The sequence below is a fragment of the Rhineura floridana genome, chromosome 1, assembly GCF_030035675.1.
Source record: "Rhineura floridana isolate rRhiFlo1 chromosome 1, rRhiFlo1.hap2, whole genome shotgun sequence".
NCBI classification, from domain to species: Eukaryota; Metazoa; Chordata; class Lepidosauria; order Squamata; family Rhineuridae; genus Rhineura; species Rhineura floridana.
The window spans coordinates 94,695,882-94,716,121 of NC_084480.1; the positions used below are offsets into that span (position 1 = coordinate 94,695,882).

General features: G+C 43.9%; 1 protein-coding gene across 6 annotated transcripts in view; it reads left to right on the forward strand.

Annotated features, from left to right (window-relative positions):
- FANCC (FA complementation group C) overlaps positions 1-20,240 on the forward strand; it is a 123,942-nt gene that overhangs the window by 84,829 nt on the left and 18,873 nt on the right. For all 6 annotated transcript variants that reach the window (XM_061626530.1, XM_061626531.1, XM_061626529.1 and 3 more), the window contains 3 exons: positions 14,588-14,687; positions 16,688-16,763; positions 16,922-17,000. In XM_061626530.1, the coding sequence (XP_061482514.1) occupies positions 14,588-14,687; positions 16,688-16,763; positions 16,922-17,000 (255 nt within the window). The remainder of the gene's footprint in view (positions 1-14,587; positions 14,688-16,687; positions 16,764-16,921; positions 17,001-20,240) is intronic.

The window sequence follows — 20,240 nt, forward strand, 5'->3', positions numbered from 1 at the left end:
GAGGAGGACCCTGGTGACCCATGGGGGGAAGGGGGATGGGGAAGGCCCTAGCAATCCATGGGGGAAGAGGAAGGGCACTGGTGACCATGGGGGAAGTGGGAGGGCACTGGCAATCTGTGGGGGTGAAGAGAGAGGGCCCTGGAAACCTGTGAGGGGAAGGGGGTAGGCTTTGGCAATGGCAGTAGGGTTTGGCGAGCAAAGTGAACGGGTCGGAGCCCCTAGTATGAAAAATATGACAACGTAAAAATGTTATCAAAACTACCCATAAAAGCAGAAGCTAAACTCTACCTCTTAAGAATGTGTTTTATCCTGCCACATGCTAGTGTATGGCATCAGTTTCTGGGAGTGAATCTGGAGCAAGGCGTTTCTAGTCAATCTTTGTAGACAGGCAGGGAGTAGTGCTGCACCCAGTCCCTTTTAGGGCTTTAAAGGTTAAACACAACACTTTCATAATCAATTCGGCAGTTATATTGTCTTCCTTCTGATGAAGTGGACAAGGTGCTTTCAGCTTTAAAGCCAACCACTTGCTTACTCAACCCTTGCCCGTCATGGCTCATTATGAGCTGCAATGACAGACTGGGTGAGGGGATCAAGATGGTGGTAAATATGTCCCTGGAAGAGGGAGTAATGCCATCAGCTCTCAAGGAGGCAGTAATAAAACGAATTCTAAAGAAGCCCTCCTTGGATCCCCAAGATCTGAACAACTTTCGCCCAGTCTCAAATCTTCCATTCCTGGGCAAGGCGGTTGAGCGGGTGGTGGCGAAGCAGTTGCAAGTGCATTTGGAGGAAGCTGATTATCTGGATCCACTTCAATCAGGCTTCAGGCCTGGACATGGGACTGAAACGGCCTTGGTCGCCTTGGTGGATGATATGAGGAGGGTGTTGGATAGGGGCGAATGCTTGTCCTCCTGGATCTCTCAGCGGCTTTTGATACCGTTGACCATGGTATCCTTCTGGACCGCCTGAAGAGGTTAGGCATAGGGGGCACTGTATTGCAGTGGTTCTGTTCCTTCCTCTCTGGTAGATACCAGAGTGTGGCATTGGGGGATGAGGTTTTGGATCTTTGGCCTCTCACTTGTGGGGTGCCACAGGGCTCCATCCTCTCCCCAATGCTGTTCAACATCTATATAAAGCCGCTGGGGGCTATCATCAGAAGATTTGGGCTGCAGTGTCACCAGTATGCTGATGACACGCAGCTCTATCTCTCATTCAAATCTTCACCAAGGTTGGCTGTAGAATCCCTGTCCAAGTGCTTGGAGTCGGTGAGTGGCTGGATGGGAAGGAATAAGCTGAAGCTGAACCCTGACAAAACTGAGGTACTGTTTGTGGGAGACAAGGGAAGGTTGGGAGATGTTGACCTGGTGCTCAATGGGGTACAATTGCCCCTGAAAGACCAGTTCCGCAGCCTGGGAGTCATTCTTGACTCCCAGCTGTCCATGGAGGCTCAGGTCTTGGCTGAGTATCAACTCCATCTGATATGGAGGCTGTGCCCCTACCTTCCCAACCATCTGCTCCCATCTGTGGTACATGCCCTGGTCTCCTCTCACCTAGACTACTGTAATGTGCTGTACGTGGGGTTACCCTTGAAAACGGTCCGGAAGCTGCAACTGGTACAGAATGCGGCAGCTCGCCTGATTAAAGGCAGCCGCCGGCGAGATCACATCACTCCAGTGCTGAAGGAGTTGCACTGGTTACCGGTTGTTTTCTGGGCCCAATTCAAGGTGTTGGTTCTGACCTTTAAACCCTATACAGTTTCGGCCCAGTCTATCTGAAGGAGCGCCTCCAACATCATCAGGGATGCCGCTCAACAAGATCAGCCTCAAAAGGCCTTCTCTCTATCCCACCAGTTAAAACAGCTAGACTGGTGAGAACTAGGGAGAGGGCTTTTTCAATTGTGGCCCCCACTTTGTGGGATTCCCTCCCAAATGATCTCCGCCATGCCCCCTCTATGATGAGCTTCCGCTGGGCCTTGAAGACCTGGCTCTTCAGGCAGGCTTTTGGGGTGGGTTAGGTTTTATTATTGTTGTTGAGATTTTTAATGTTTTAATGTATTTGTATGTTTTTATTTTGTATGTCGCCCAGAGTGGCTGGACAGCCAGCCAGATGGGCGACTAATAAATTTAATAAATAAATAAATAAAAATAATAATAATTAACAGCACCTCTACTTTGCAGCAGGTTACTGTGTTCTGCATCAGCTGGAGCTTTCAAACATTCTTCAGTTAAGAAAAATGAAAAACAAAAAAACAAAACCAGGATTGAAATGTGTACTCAATGTTAACTCAGTTTTAAAATATTTTGATTTAGAAAAAGTGTCCATAATTAGTTGGACTGTACATTTTTTTTAAAAAATGTTATTTTTAATGCAAGCATTCAAAAAACTTTGAGTTGCACATGCTGTCTCCTGAGGTGGCACCAGCCTTTTGAGTTTCTTAAAGAAATAAGTTTCTCTTCTCATACACATACAGTATATATATTATGTAAAAACAAAACAGGATATATTTGTCTTCAGAAATGCTGTTTTATTAATAGGTAATTTTATGCATATTGAAGTCATTAATAAAAAAATAATTAATGAAAGCATATATGATTAATTGATTAAGATTTCTTTAATAGCTGACAGCTCTGGAGTGGTTTTTCAAATCCTCATTCTTTGTGAGGTACAACTCCTCATAGTAAAAGAGCCAATATTAATGTGGTTTAGCAACTTCAAGACAAGTCATTGTCTTGCATTGTCCATCTTTCACAAGCAAGATCCTTCACCAAAGGACGCTATTTTCATGACTGTTTGAATTGCATTTTAGTTCCTAATAATTTTAATATTTTCATTTTCTTTTCAATGAAAATGTGATCTTTAGCAAAAAATAATAAACTTTACCAAAATAAACTAGAAAGATTATTGAAATACCAGTGCCTAACGATAGTGGGTTTGGCAATTATGTCACTGTTGATCATTCCAGAGGTGTGGTTTGTCTGCTTTTGAGATACAATTATTCAATGGGATGCCAAAAAAGGGTATAATTAGATAAGAATTTTCCAATGCCTCAAATAACCTCCATGTCAGCTCTTCACTGAGACAGCAGTGTCGGTGGGGGTGCAGGCAGGGCTGGAGATTCCTTGGTAATTGCCAGGCCGTAAGTCCTCAGCCGGCAGCTTGGCTATAAATCTGCCAGGCTAGCAAGGAGGAAGCAAGATAAGGGAGAGGCCGTTCAAAGCTTACGTGCCAAGCCAGAAATCCAGAAGAGACGTCAGTGAAAGTCCGGGTCTAGTTTGCTGAGAGATCAGTCCAAGTCAAGGCTCAGGGGATAGGAAGACACACAGTGGTCACGCCTGACGTTGTAGTCAGCAACAAGCTGAAGCCAAGGTTTGACTTTTAAGGAGCAGGTTTGTCAGCAGGTGTGAGCCATCAGCGTTTTGGCCTTAAGTGGACAGGCCTGCCCCTCTTCTGCCTGACCTTCTGTTGTCTACGTTCTGCAGGTGAGGGGGGAGTATCCTGTTCACTGTCTGCGTCTGGCTGAAGGGCTTCAGCTGTGTCTGGGGTGCTCTGCAGCTGAGAGGGAGAAGGAGCTGGGTTCTCAGGAGTTTCCTCCATTTTTCCTTCTGGGTGTGCTGCTTCTGGGTCTGCTGCTGTTACTCCCGAGTCATCCTCGTCTGATGAGTCCTCTGATGGGGGCATGACACTCCAACACTTAAATCACTTACCACATGGTGGCTTCAAATTTTCTTTGTGTGAGTTTTTATTTCTGTACACACACACACACACTTTATAATGTTACTTTTTAAGCACAACTGCCCTTGGGTAAAAAGTATTAGTTTAATCAAGTTGGTTATAGTTTCTTTGAATATTTCTTTATTATTTATTTATTTATTAAATTTATATCCTGTCTTTCCTCCCAGTAGGAGCCCAGGGTGGCAAACAAAAACACTCTAAAACATCATAAAAACAGACTTTAAAATATATTAAAACAAAACATCTTTAAAGCTATCTTTTAAAAAAAAAGATTTAAAAACATCTTCAAAAGTAATTCCTACACAGATGCAGACGGGGTTAAGGTCTCTATTTAAAAGGCTTATTGAAAGAGGAAGGTCTTAAGTAGGTGCCGAAAAGATAACAGATATGGTGCCTGTCTAATATTTGAGGGGAGGGAATTCCAAAGGGTAGGTGCCACTACACTAAAGGTCCACTCCCTATGTTGTGTGGAATGGACCTCCTGATAAATGGTATCTGCAGGAGGCCCTCACCTGCAGAGCGTAGTGATCAACTGGGTATATAAGGAGTAAGATGATCTTTCAGGTATCCTAGTTCCAAGCTGTATAGGGCTTTGTACACCAAAACCAGAACCTTGAACTTAGCCTTTTAGCTAATGGGCAGCCAATGGAATTCTTCCAGCAGCGGGGTGACATGTTGGCAATACCCTGCTCCAGTGAGCAGTTGCGCCATTGCATTTTGCACTAGTTGCAGCTTCCAGACCAACCCCAAGGGCAGCCCTTCATAGAGCGCATTGCAGTAATCCAGCCTGGAGGTTACCAGTGCATGGACAACAGTGGTCAAGCTATCCCCATCCAGAAATGGCTGCAGCTGACTTACCGGCTGAAGCTGGTAAAAGGCACTCCTAGCACTCCACTGTGGTCACCTGGGCCTGTAGCAACAAACATGGATCCAGGAGCACACACCCCTCCAGACTACGAACCTACTCTTTCAGGGGGAGTATGACATCATACATCTGGCGAACAGAGCGAGCTAACAGGGAGAGCTAACAGGAGTTTGGCAAGGGAATGAAGGGGGAAGTCCCAATTTTTCTTCCCCTTGTATGGCGCACTACATACCAGTGGGACTCTCCTATTTACCCTGAAGGAGGACAGGACAAAGCACAGGCCATTCCAATACAACTAGAAAGAAAAAAAGAAAAGGCAGTAGGGAAGGACACTTCACTGGTGGTGACTTGCAAGGTGTGTGAGATGTTTTTCTTGCCTGAGAACAACATGGCGTAAATGTGCAACAAATGCAAGCTATTGGCGCTGTTGGAAGAAAAAGTGAGGGGCCTGGAATGGTGGCTAACACTGAAGAGTGTAAGAGAAGATGAAGAGTTCTTAGATAGAACGCTGGAACAACAACAGCAAAGAGGAGTACAGGAGGTGGAAGAACAGCAGCATGTTGAAACAAGATGAAGCAGTTGTGGACAGCAACAACGAAGTGGAAGAAACTCGGTGGAAAAGGGTGATAGGAGCAGACAAGCGAAAAGACATCTATCACCGGTGGAACTATGGAATCGCTTCCAGGAACTTGAGAATGAGACTAGTGGACAGTCTGGAGGGGAGGAATTACAGGAGACCCCGCGCGACAGTGAGTGAGATGCTAAAGCTCAGTCAAACAGAGGCAATGAAGCTACGCTCCACAACAACAAGAAGAGAAGAGTAATAGTGGTGGGAGACTTCCTTTTGCATGGGATTGACACCCAAGTATGCTGAGAAGATCCATGGACTCACCAGGTATGCTGCCTCCCTAGGGGACAGATTAGAAATGTGATGGAAGGGTTACCATAGGTCATAAAGCCCACTGACAGATACCCCTTTCTTTTTATCCATGTGGGAACAAATGATACTGCCAAGCGGAGCTATGAAGAAATCACCTCAGATTTTGAAGCTCTGGGAAGGAAACTCAAGGACTTTGAGGCTCAGATAGTTTTCTCATCCATCCTTCTGGTATTTAGAAGAGGAGTGGAAAAGGAAAGAAAAATACTCCGGGTGAATGACTGGCTATGAAGGTGGTATTGATGTGAGAGATTTGGATTCTAGGATCATGGGCTATGCTTCCTGGAAGATGGACTGCTGGCAAGTGATGGGTTGCATCTCACAAGGACTGGGAAGAATGTGTTTGGCCACAGCGTGGAGAAATTCATCAGGAGAGCTTTAAACTGAATCCTAAGGGGGAGGGACTCATAAACTTGGCAGTAACGACTAACAAAGGCTTGTGCACAGTAAAAGGAACTGAAGGAACAGCTCTAATGGGGCCCAGTAATAGTCTTCATAAAAATATAGGAAGAAAGTCAAACTGTAAATCACATGGTCTTCGATGTCTGTGTGCTAATGCCCAGAGTATGGGAAACGAACAGGACGAACTTGAACTTTTAATACAGGAAAGTAAATACAACTTGATAGGTATAACTGAAACTTGGTGGGATGACTCATGTGACTGGAATACAGTGATTAAGAACATAAGAACATAAGAAGAGCCTGCTGGATCAGGCCAGTGGCCCATCTAGTCCAGCATCCTGTTCTCACAGTGGCCAACCAGGTGCCTGGGGGAAGCCCGCAAGCAGGACCCGAGTGCAAGAACACTCTCCCCTCCTGAGGCTTCCGGCAACTGGTTTTCAGAAGCATGCTGCCTCTGACTAGGGTGGCAGAGCACAGCCATCATGGCTAGTAGCCATTGATAGCCCTGTCCTCCATGAATTTGTCTCATCTTCTTTTAAAGCCATCCAAGCTGGTGGCCATTACTGCATCTTGTGGGAGCAAATTCCATAGTTTAACTATGCGCTGAGTAAAGAAGTCCTTCCTTTTGTCTGTCCTGAATCTTCCAACATTCAGCTTCTTTGAATGTCCACGAGTTCTAGTATTATGAGAGAGGGAGAAGAACTTTTCTCTATCCACTTTCTCAATGCCATGCATAATTTTATACACTTCTATCATGTCTCCTCTGACCCGCCTTTTCTCTAAACTAAAAAGCCCCAAATGCTGCAACCTTTCCTCGTAAGGGAGTCGCTCCATCCCCTTGATCATTCTGGTTGCCCTCTTCTGAACCTTTTCCAACTCTAGAATATCCTTTTTGAGATGAGGCGACCAGAACTGTACACAGTATTCCAAATGCGGCCGCACCATAGATTTATACAACGGCATTATGATATCGGCTGTTTTATTTTCAATACCTTTCCTAATTATTGCTAGCATGGAATTTGCCTTTTTCACAGCTGCCGCACACTGGGTCGACATTTTCATCGTGCTGTCCACTACAACCCCGAGGTGTCTCTCCTGGTCGGTCACCGCCAGTTCAGACCCCATGAGCGTATATGTGAAATTAAGATTGTTTGCTCCAATATGCATAATTTTACACTTGTTTATATTGAATTGCATTTGCCATTTTTCTGCCCATTCACTCAGTTTGGAGAGGTCTTTTTGGAGCTCTTCGCAATCCCTTTTTGTTTTAACAACCCTGAACAATTTAGTGTCGTCAGCAAACTTGGCCACTTCACTGCTCACTCCTAATTCTAGGTCATTAATGAACAAGTTGAAAAGTATAGGTCCCAATACCGATCCTTGAGGGACTCCACTTTCTACAGCCCTCCATTGGGAGAACTGTCCGTTTATTCCTACTCTCTGCTTTCTGCTTCTTAACCAATTCCTTATCCACAAGAGGACCTCTCCTCTTATTCCATGACTGCTAAGCTTCCTCAGAAGCCTTTGGTGAGGTACCTTGTCAAACGCTTTTTGAAAGTCTAAGTACACTATGTCCACTGGATCACCTCTATCTATATGCTTGTTGACACTCTCAAAGAATTCTAATAGGTTACTGAGACAGGACTTTCCCTTGCAGAAGCCATGCTGGCTCTGCTTCAGCAAGGCTTGTTCTTCTATGTGCTTAGTTAATCTAGCTTTAATAATACTTTCTACCAGTTTTCCAGGGACAGAAGTTAAGGTAACTGGCCTGTAATTTCCGGGATCCCCTCTAAATCCCTTTTTGAAGATTGGCGTTACATTTGCCACTTTCCAGTCCTCAGGCACGGAGGAGGACCCAAGGAACAAGTTACATATTTTAGTTAGCAATCAGCAATTTCACCTTTGAGTTCTTTGAGAACTCTTGGGTGGATGCCATCCGGGCCCGGTGATTTGTCAGTTTTTATATTGTCCATTAAGCTTAGAACTTCCTCTCTCGTTACCACTATTTGTCTTAGTTCCTCAGAATCCCTTCCTGCAAATGTTAGTTCAGGTTCAGGGATCTGCCCTATATCTTCCACTGTGAAGACAGATGCAAAGAATTTAAGGATAATTTAAGGATAATTTAAGGATGCAAAGATTGAAGGATATAACTTGTTCAAAAAGAACAGAACAAATAGAAAGGGAGGCAGAGTTGTGCTATATGTTAAAAATATATATCCCTGCACAGAAATACAGGAGGATGAGCTTGGTAGCTCCACTGAGAATATCTGGATTAAAATAAATGGGGCAAGGAATAAAAGGAACATGGTAGTTGGAATCTACTACCAACCACCCAATCAAGAAGACAAGAATGAAATGTTTGCAAAGCAAATTGCCAATATTTTGAGGAGGCATGATGTAGTAGTAATGGGGGACTTCAGTTACCCTGATATCTGTTGGAGGACAAATTCTGCCAAACACAGCCCTTCCAAGAAATTCCTGACTTGTGTTGGAGATAACTTTCTCCTACAGAAAGTGGAGGAAGCAACTAGAGAATCAGCTACTCTTGACATGATTCTAACCAACAGAGATGACTTGGTAGAGGAAGTGGCAGTTACGGGAACTCTGGGGGAAAGTGACCATCTGTACTAGAGTTCTTGATTTTAAAGGAAGCAAAAGCTGAGAGTAGCCATATGCATACCGTGAACTTCAGGAAAGCAGATTTTAATAAACTCAGAACAATGGTAAGTAAGGTTCCGTAGCAAGCGACCCTAATGTGAAAAGGAGTCCAAGATGGGTGGGAGTTTCTAAAAGGAAATTTTAAAGGAACAATGGCAAACAATTCCTTCAAGGAAAAAAGGGAGAAGACAGCAGAAGAAGTGAATGTGGCTTCACAGAAAGCTTAGAGATGACCTGAAAAGAAGAGTACAGACAGGTTGCAGGGACGGTGCCAGGAAGGCTAAAGCTGAGAATGAGCTGAGTTTATCAAGAGATGCCAAAGCAACAAAAAAGTTTTCTTTAGGTACATCCATAGACAGAGAAAAGAAATGGTGGTACAGTTACTCAATGAGGATGGCAAAATGATAACAGATGACCAAGAAAGGGCAGAAGTGCTCAATTCCTACTTTTTATCAGTCTTCTTCCAAAAGAGGGTCTACAACCCTCCTGAGAAACGTAAAGTTGAAGGGGCAGGATTGCAGCTTGAGATTGAGAGACAATTGGTTAAAGAATATCTAATTACTTTGAATAAGTTCAAATCTCCAGGACTCGATGAACTGCATCCTAGAGTATTGACGGAACTGGCTGAAGAATTCTCGGAACTACTATCTATTATCTTTGCAAAATCATAGAGGATGGTGAAGTGTCAGATGACTGGAGGAGGGCTAATGTCCCTATCTTCAAAAAGGGCAAAAAGGAGGAACCTGGGAGCTACAGACTAGTCAGCCTGACATCAATCCCTGGGAAACTTCTGGAGCAGATTATAAGGCGGTCAGTCTACAATCACATTGAAAGCAATGCAGTGATTACTAGAAGCTAACATGGATTTATGAAGAACAAATCCTGCCAGGCTAATCTTATCTCATTTTTTGATTGGGTAACCTCCCTGATATGCTATGGGAATGCTGTGGGCATAATATATCTCTACTTCAGCAAAGCTTTTGACAAAATGCCCCATGATATTCTGATTAGCAAGCTAGCTAAATGTGGGCTGGATGAAACAATTACCAGGTGGATCTACAGTTGGCTACAGAATCATACTCAAAGAGTGCTTATCAGTGGTTCCTTCTCAAATTGGGGGAGGTAACGAGTGGGGTACCACAGGGCTTAGTCCTGGGTGCAGTGCTCTTCAACATTTTTATTAATGACTTGTATGAGGAGGTGCAGGGAATGCTTATCAAATTTGCCATTGATGCAAAATTGGGAGGGATAGCTAATATCCTGGAGGACAGAAACACAATTCAAAGGGGTCTTGATAGGCTAAAGCATTGGGCTGAAAGTAACAGAATGAAATTTAACAGGGATAAGTGCAAAGTTCTACACCTAGGAAAAAGAAACCAAATGCACAGTTATACGATGGGGGATACTGGCTCAGCAATATGACATGTGAGAAGGAGCTTAGGATTGTTGTTGATCACAAGCTAAATATGAGCCAGCAGTGTGATGTGGCTGTAAAAAAAGGCAAATGCTATTTTAGGCTGCATTAACAGAAGTATAGTTTCCAAATCATGTGAAGTATTGGTTCCCCACTATTTGGCAGTAGTTGGGCCTCATCTTGAGTACTGCGTTCAGTTATGGACACCACACTTTAAGAAGGATGCAGAGAAACTGGAACACGTTCAGAGGAGGGCAACAAGGATGATCAGGGGACTGGAAACCAAGCCCTGTGAGGAGAGACTGAAAGAACTGGACATGTTTAGCCTTGAGAAGAGGAGACTGAGGGGAGCTATGATAGCACTCTTCAAGTACCAGAAAGGTTGTCACACAGAGGAGGGCCAGGATCTCTTCTCGATTGTCCCAGAGTACAGGACACAGAATAATGGGTTCAAGTTAGAGGAAGCCAGGTTTCAACTGAACATCATGAAAAACTTCCTTAACTGTTACGGCAGTATGACAATGGAACCAATTACCTAGGAAGGTAGTGGGCTCTCCTACACTGGAGGCATTCAAGAGGCAGCTGGACAGCCTCTTGGATTCTTGCATTGAGCATGGGGTTGGACTTGATGGCCTTCTAGGCCCCTCCCAACTCTACGATGCTATGATCCAAAGCAGACAACTGACCAATTATCTGAACTTGTGAATCACCAACCCACAGCACCTCTGTCTTGCTAGGATTCAGACTGTTTATTGGCCCTCATCCAGCCCACCACCGAGTCCAGGCATTGGTCCAGGGCTTGCACTGTCTTTCCCAATTCAGATGTTACAGAGAAATAGAGCTGGGTATCATCAGCGTACTGCTGATACTTCACCCCAAATCTCCTGATGACCACTCCCAAGGGCTTCATATAGATGTTAGACAGCATGGGGGACAAGATAGTACCCTGCAGCACCCCAGACCACAACTGCCAGGGGGCTGAAAGACAATCACCCAATGCTGTTTTCTGAAAACGACCCTGGATACAGGACTGGAACCACTGTAAAGCCTCCAATACCTATCTCACGAAGTTGGCCCAGAAGAATACCATGATTAATGTTATCAAAAGTCTCAGAGAGATCAAGTAAGAGTAACAGGGTCACACTCTCCCTGTCCTTCTCCAGATAAAGGTCACCATCAGGGCAACCAAGGCCAATTCAGCCCCATAACCAGGCCTGAACCCAGACTGGAATGGGTGAAGATAATCTGTTTCATCCAAATCCACTTGGTAAAACCCTTTCTGCAAGCTTTAATAAGTGAAGAAGCTCAAAGGTTGAGAGGACATGTGGGCTGCATCGTTGCAAGCACCTTCTCCATGTCATCAGGCTGCATCAACTGAAACCAATTCCAAGAAGTTGCAGTGGACATTGCCCTGGACACCTCACTAGGGACTACAGTAGATGTGGATGGGGCATCAATATTGCTAAGGAGACAAGCAACTTTAGCCTTAAAGTGCCTTGCAAACAATTCACAGTGGGCCTCTGAAGGGTCTAAAAGTCCATTTCCTGGAGATGATGACAACAGACCCTTGACAATACGGAAAAGCTCCACTGGACGATTACTCGAGGATGCATTGGAGGCAGAGAAGTGAGCTGCCGTCACCGCCGCACAGTAGGCACAGTTATGATGTTTTGTTTGTGGCTGATCAACCTCATAGCATGTTTTTCGCCACTTGCCCTTTAGCTGTCGTCCAACCTGTTTCATTGCCTTTCACTCACTGGTGTACCAAGGTGCAAACTGGGCTCCACAATGCTGAAGAGGGCACTCAGGCAACTGTGTTAAGAGCCCAACATGCCTCATTATTCCACAGCGTGAGAAGGGCTTCAACAGAATCACCTTCTCTATCTACTGGGAACTCCCCCAGGGCATTAGGAATACAGAGGATTCCATTAGTCTCCGGGGGCGGGCCATCTTAATCTGTCTACCACCTCTGAGGGGAGGACTGTAGCCATAAGTCTAAGCTTCACCAGGAAGTGGTATGACCATGACAATGGGGTGACATACACCCCACTTATCTTCAGACCATCCCTTTCTCCATCTGGAGCAAAAAGCAAGTCGAGAGTGTGCCCTGCCCTATGCATTGGCCTGGTGACAATGGAGGCCATGAAGTTCTGAGCCAGAACACTAGAGGCAGCCTCAGCACAGACATTGAAATCACCCAGCACTATCGTTCTGGACTCCTCCAATACCACAGCTGAGACAGCCTCCGCCAGCTCAGTAAGAGAAGCTACTGGGCAGCAGAGTGGACAGTACACCAGCAACAACCCTAGTTTACTGTGTCCTTGACCCTACACAAGGTGCGGGCCCTCACAGCCAGCTCCAAGACAGAGTGGTTTCCTGGTGACAGAGATGGAAGTTCTGTAGACCACAGCAACCTCCCCCGTCCCTGCAGCCTGTGCTGATGTTGCACTGAGTATCCAGGTGGGCAAAGCTGGGTCAGATCAACTCCTTCCAGCTCACCACCCAGGTTTCGGTAATGCACACCAAATCACTGCCCTCATCCATGATCAAATCATGTTTGAGTGTGGTCCTATTGTGTACCAATCTGACGTTAAACGAGCACACACAGGGCAGTGGGCACAGCAAATGAGCAATGAGGAACCAGTCCCTGAGAGGAATAGGAGCAAAGAACAAGACATAGATAGCCTTGCCCTCGTCTTCTGTTGTAGCTCACCACCTCCCCATGGCTATACTTCCCTCTACTCATAATCACTGAGATTGGGGTGGCATCACCCATGGCTCTCCTTACTAAGACTCCTCCTAAATACCTGATATGGGCAGAATAGGAGCCCACCAACAAAACCTACGTGCACCAGTTATCCGAGAGGCCTATTTTTCACACAGGGCACATCTACTCCTCCCGTCTCATACCCAGGGAGGGCCAGCCTTCTGCCAATTGCAGACTCTCACTCTGAAGGCATCTGGTGACTTTCTCCTATCATTCAGTTCACTGCACAGAATAAAATAATAATCTGCAGCCAACGACAAATTAATTCCTCACATTCCATGGAAAGTCTGGTTTTAAAAATTTAACTGTCCACTGAAACTGAACTGAGTGTTGGAATTCAAAAGTAGCAGGAAAACTTTAAAAAAAGATCTATAACCCCAAATTTGAATTATCTTGATGGAAGCGTTTTTCTTTTACAACCAATTTTATTTCAGATAGTTTCAATGAACATCCAATGAATAGTTATACCATATTTGAGCTCTGAACTTGAATAAGAGAGCTTTAGGAGCAGATCCCTTGCTAAATATAGACAGTGAAAGATAAGGACTATTGAAAGTGATTTTTTTTAAATGGGAGATTGGGAATTGGAACTCCCCCCCCCATTCCAGAAATCCTGAGCCGTTACAAACAGGACCATTCTCCCCCTACCAGTTTTGGTTTTGCTTGTAATGTCTCAGTGGTAGCCCTCCATCAGGGCCAGTTTTCTCTGCTGCCAGTTTTCCTCCCTACTTTCTGAACATACTAAGTTGCAGGGTGGAGGGAGGAAACCTTTCATAGCAAAGACCACAAAAAGGAAAGCTTTTCCTAGGTCCCCCAAAATGTTTCCATTGTTGACCAGTTTGGGGAACTGGAATGTTTTGTTTCTCCTAATTCCTTAGGAGGAATATTTTTTAAAACAAAACCCAGTAGTACCCAGAGTTCTCCTTGGCAGTGGATACTCTGAGCATGCACAGAAGGCACTGCAGATAGGAACCATGGGAACTAAGGATGAGCTCTCAGCTTTTGAAGGCATGAGAGGGAGAGACATCGGAGTTCTTTCAAAGCTTATGAGAAATCTTGGAAGGCCGCCCAAGTTTTCTCCAAGGAAACTTAGAAAGAATGAACCGCTTATGAATCCAGATAGGGGAATGAGAGGAAAAAAGCCCCAGTGGATACAAGCAGATCACAATCCCCATACAAAGAGTCATTAATGCCCAGTGTGTCTCAATAGTATTAATATGACAGCTAAAACAGAAATGTTGAAAAGTTGGGAGAATGAGGATTAGGGTAAATGGAAAAATGTTAAACCAGAGAGCCAAGGTAAGAGCTCAGCAGTTTTCGGCAGGTCTGTTGATGCCACAAAACAATTCTATCAAAATACAATAACAGTCCTCCACAAATGACAGCACAGTCCAGACAACCGTGCCACTTCTTCCTTTTACCTCTCTGCTCCTAATGTTCAATAAGTTGTACATACATCATACTCTAGTATGAGATTTTATATCTAAGAAACTATGTGGGCAACTAGATACTGTGTTTACAGCTGTAGCTGGCGGGTTTGCAGATGCTAAAAACAAGGTTGCCAATTTTAGATTGACACTGGATTTGTAATAACAGTAATTATATTGTAAGAGGGTATTTGCGCTTTCATATTTAAAAAAAGGTAAAGTGGAGTTAGTGTTTTCTTCATTTCCCAAGTTAGCATAATAGCTAGATGAGTTTAAGACCACAGCTCAAGGCATGGGAAGAACGCTCTCATTGGTGTTTTTTTCCTTCTCTCAATTGACTGGCACTCTCATAATCTCACCTGTCATAATTAAACTTTTCACTGCTCAGGAATGCACTGCTGGAAACTGATGGAGCACCAGAAGTAATGACCGTAATGCAGGTGTTTACACAGTGCTTTCTTCAAGCTTACTATGAGAATAATAAGCAGGTTAGTCAAATTCCATTTTTCATTATTATTTTTAAAAATGAAATGCTTTGAAATTTAGTATAAAAACAATTTTAGATTGCAGAGTGCTAAAAGAATATAATGCGCCAAATAATACCTTGCTGCAGCAATAAATCAAATCAAATGTATTGGAAGGGGGGTCACCATAACATTCCACAGATTACTCATATAATAGTTCAGAATAGTATATTATGTACTTGTACTAGTTATAATAATATGTTCAGATGATGATACTATTTTTTTCTTCCTGTAGTACATCACAAATATGAAGTGGTGACCCTTTCTGACTGAGGGAACTCCAAGGTCTCTCTCTTTCTCATGCACATGGACATGCAATCTTAACAAAAATAAACAAAGAAATCTTTCTTGCATGGACCCTTCCATGCCCTGGATTCACATATAGAAAAACACATAAAGTGATTCTACTTAACAACCTCATGTAGTGTCTGATTCTTCCTTCTAGTTTTATATCTGTACTACGATTGGGATTACTCCATTTAGTTTTAGACAACCAAGTAACCATGCTTGATAGACTGAAGCTTTAATTTTGGGCCACATAGTCTTTTCAAGCTTGTCTCTCAGACAACACTTTCCTTTTCAGATAACCAAATACAGCATTGCAGCTTTTAAATTTTCTTGGGAAACTGTTGGAGAGTGAAAGGATGAATCTTCTTCTAGGAACTCATACAATATTGATTCTAATTAGCATTATGATTAAATCTCCCTTTGAGTTTCAGAAGATATATCACACCCATTAATTTTATGCAGCTTTATTTACATGGCAGCAACATTTTGCAGCCGCAGGGTGGCGGGGGTGACTGGGTGGAGAACTTAAACCAAAATGCCACACCCTTCAAATAGCTAGGAGCCAAGTATGCCATAGATGTTGTTTATGTGCTTTGTTGTAAGCTGTTTTTAAAACATTAACTAGGTTTTCTTGATGATATTTGCACTGAGATTTCATTTTCACTCTTATGATTAGAAAAGAGAAACACTTGAGTATTGGTTTGTTATGAAGGCAGCAGTGCTTGCAGTTTTTTCATGTACATTTCTTAAATTCTGCACAACCTTAATATAAGGGGTGACTGCAGAATATTCAGAGTGGATAAAACAAATGAATAACTGTTGTTGAAAACAAAAGGTTGAACTAAATGAACTCTTTCTCTGAACCCGTGAGACAATTGCTCTGTTCTTGTTCATTCAGCCTTATGGATACCACATATCAGTGTTGTATTTGCAGTTAATTGTTATGGGCCGATATGTTCAGGAAATTCAAAACGCAATATTACACAAAAACTCACTCCCACCAAAAATGCTACAAAGTCAGTTATGCTATTAATATGTGTGCTGCATTCACACATCATGATAAACCATAAACCATGGCTTACCATACACTTCACTCCTCCCAGTTCACACTGGGATGAAGCAAACCACAATCCTTGGCTTAGGTTGTATCCAAACTATGGATCATGGTTTATTTCGCTCCCTATAGGGAATGTTTGTTCTTGGATTACTGATTGTGGGTTATTGGAGTGAAACAAACCATGATTCCTGGTTCAAATGCAATGCTAAGGTAGGATCATGTCTTGTTTTCCTCCGTGTGCTAGCGAGGAAGACACAAACAGCCCAATAGGCATGTTCATGGTAAACCACTGCTGTTTCCTGTGATTGGTTTAGTGTGACGTGGAATGTGTGAACTGTCATTGTCTACTAGATCACCCCTCTCTGTGTATATGTTGACACTGAAAGGATTCTCAAAAGTTGGAGAGGAAGACACTGAGAAGTTGTGACATTTCTGACACTGTAAGAATACTATCAGTGGGGTTCCTTTCAGTAGAAATGGCACATTTTTGTGCTCTATTTGCATATTTTGTGTTGTAGTAAGTTTTTAAAATTGGTCCATAAGTGACCCTTTTATGTTCACAGAAATATTACAATATTTTTAAAAATTACAATATTTTTTAAAAATTATTTCATTTTAGCATAAATTCCCAATGAAGGTCTACTTTCCTCATAATCCCCATTCACTTGTGATGGCTTTCCTTCAACATCCCTCAGGTAAGATCAGCTGTGAAGTATTTTTCATATTACCAGCTGTGTTCATTTTTGAGATCTATGAACTACAACTCTTCTGGTTGTCTCTTTTTCTTTCAATACAAAGTAGACCATATTTTGGTTTTTACTTCAAATGACTCCTCTGAATATTTCTCCTTTAGACTTGCCAGCTATTGATGTACATCGGCACTTGACCCACATTGCAGAAATGCTCAAAACAGCAGAAGCTGAGCACATTGGGTAAGCAACAACAGCAGTAGTTTCCTTCTTTGCTTGTTTTTTTTCTTTTCATTTTATTTTGAGAATGCACATCTTGGTGGTCTAAAATTCAATCTCTTTAGTTTTGATGTATTATTTGCTTCAAAATAGTTTCAAAAACTAGTCTGAAATAAAACAAACGGGAAGATGTTAGTCCATGAATGTATAGCTGTCTTGGCGCACTCTTGTCTACATGGGTTTCCCATTCAGCAAAGTCACATCTGCTGTGCTGATGGCAGATTTATTTATTTATTTATTACATTTATATACCGCCCCATAGCCGAAGCTCTCTGGATGGTTTACAGCAATTAAAAACAAGTATACAAATTAACACAATTTAAAAACAATTTAAAAACACATGCTAAAATGCCTGGGAGAAAGAGGAAAGTCTTGACCTGGCGCCGAAAAGATAACAGTGTTGGCACCAGGCACACCTTGTCAAGAAGTTCATTCCATAATTTGGGGGCCACCACCTCTCCCTTGTTGCCAGCCTCCCACCTTTCCTCTGAGTAGGCACCCGGAGGAGGGCCTTGGATGTTGAGCGTAGTGTACGTGTGGGTTCATGTCGGGAGAGGTGTTCCATCAGGTATTGTGGTTCTAAGTCGTGTAATGCTTTATAGGTTAAAACCAGCACCTTGAATCGAGCTTGGAAACATACAGGCAGCCAATGCAAGCAGGCCAGAATCGTTTTTATATGTTCAAACCGTCTGGTCCCTGTTACCAATCTGGCCACTACATTTTGCAGAAGCTGCAGTTTCCGAACCATCTTCAAAGGCAGCCCCATGTAGAGCGCAAACAGTAATCTAACTTGGAGGTTACCAGAGCATGGACAACTGAAGCCAGGTTATCCCTGTCTAGATAGGGGCGTAGCTGGGCCACCAACCCGAGTTGGTAGAAGGCACTCCATGCCACCGAAGCTACCTGAGCCTCAAGTGACAGAGATGGTTCTAGGACAGCCTTTCCCAACTAGTGGGCCACCAGATGTTGTTGGACCACAATTCCCATCTTTTCTGACCATTGGCAGTGCTGGCTGAGGCTGATGGTAGTTGTGGTCCAGCAACACCTGGTGGCCCACTAGTTGGGAAAGGCTGTTCTAGGAGAACCCCCAAACTACAAACCTGCTCCTTCAGGGGGAGTGCAACCCCATCCAGGAGAGGTTGGACATCCACCATCCAGTCAGAAGAACCACCCACTAGCAGCATTTCAATCTTGTCTGGATTGAGCCTCAGTTTATTAGCCCTCATCCAGTCCATTGTCACAGCCAGACACTGGTTCAGCACATTGACAGCCTCACCTGAAGAAGATGAAAAGGAGAAATAGAGCTGCGTGACATCAGCATACTGATGGCAATGCACTCCAAAGCTCTAGATGACTGCACCCAGTGGTTTCATGTAGATGTTGAACAGCATGGGGGATAGAACTGACCCCTGCGGAACCCCATACTGGAGAGTCCAGGGTACTGGTTCCCCAAGCACCACCTTCTGGAGGTGACCTGCCAAGTAGGAGTGGAACCACCGCCATGCAGTCCCTCCCACTCCCAACTCAGCTACTCTTCCCAGAAGGATAGCATGGTCGATGGTATCGAAAGCCGCGGAGAGATCAAGGAGAATCAACAGAGTCACACTCCTCCTGTCTCTCTCCTGACAGACGTCATCATACAGGGCGACCAAGGCTGTTTCTATGCCAAAACTAGGCCTGAAACCTGACTGAAATGGATCCAGATAATTGGTCTCATCCAAGAGTGTCTGGAGCTGGCCTTCCACCACTTGTTCAAGGACCTTGCCCAGGAATGGAACATTTGCTATTGGCCTATAGTTCTTAAGATTTTCTGTGTCCCAGGAGGGTCTCTTCAGGAGTGGTCTCACTACCGCCTCTTTCAGGCAGTCAGGGACCACCCCCTCTTGCAGAGACGCATTAATCACTTCCCTAGCCCAGCCGGCTGTTCCATCCCTGCTAGCTTTTATTAGCCAAGAAGGGCAAGGATCCAGCACAGAAGTGGTTGCACGAACCTGTCCAAGCACCTTGTCAACGTCCTCAAGCTGTACCAACTGAAACTCATCCAAGAAATTGGGAGAAGGCTGTGCTCTGGATACCCCTCTTGATTCAGCTGCTATAACACTGGAGTCCAAGTCCTGGCGGATGCTAAAGATTTTATTGTGGAAGTGCCTAGCAAGCTCATTACAGCAGGCCTCAGATGGTTCTACCATGTCCCTGGGGCCAGAGTGTAATAGCCCCTGGACAATTCTGAAGAGCTCCGCTGGGCGGCAGATTGATGATTTGATAGTGGCAGCAAAATATTGTTTTTTTGCTGCCCTCACTGCCCCTAAATACAGCTTACTATAGGCACTTACCAGTGTGTAATTGCATCCACCAGGAGTTTGTCTCCATCTGCACTCAGATGGAGCTATGCGTTAGCTATTACTCACATAGAAGAGGGGTGGGGAACCATTTTCAGCCCAGGGGCAACATTTCCTTCTGACCAACTTTCCAGAGGTTGCATGCCAGAGGTAGGTGGGGTCAAAACAAAAATGGGTTTGGCAGAAGTGGGTGGAACTAGAGCTGGCAATGGGCAAAGCCACCCACAGTCTCTCTTTCACTCACACACACCATACATACACGCACACAGATGTTCATACTCAAAGCACACGCCTTCATACACCGTGAAGATTGGCCCCTTTTCCATGCAGAACAGTTACGCTTGAAAAGAGTCCTACTAGAGTCAAGGCGTTGCTTTTTTCATTACACTGAGCGTGGGCAATTTTCAGGTGGGTGTGGCAGTGCATGGGAAGGGAGGGGACTCTTTTATAGCCTCATTGATGTGCTGTGACCAGATGGGAAAGCCCCCATAGGCCACATTCAGCTTGTGGGCTAACATAGTGCATACTGGATGAGAGTCTAAGTTGGAATGCAAAGTTTCAGACCAGTACCATTTAAATTCGTGATAGTTTTACCACCCTTAATTTTAGTTTGCATTTAGATTTCTTAATTAACAAGGTTCCCTTTCTAATGATGTTCCAAGGTATTACAAGTGCATTGTCATTTGAATACAGTGTTTGTTGTGATGCTTGGTTTTTAAAGTAAGTTTTTTAGGGCCAATGAAGTCATAGCTAAGGGTATTCATTTTTAATGAAATAAAATAAAAATCTCAACTATTGCATTCCAGCTCTGGTGAAATTCTATAAATACAACTCTCTGAATATTAAGGATCTTACAATGGCAACA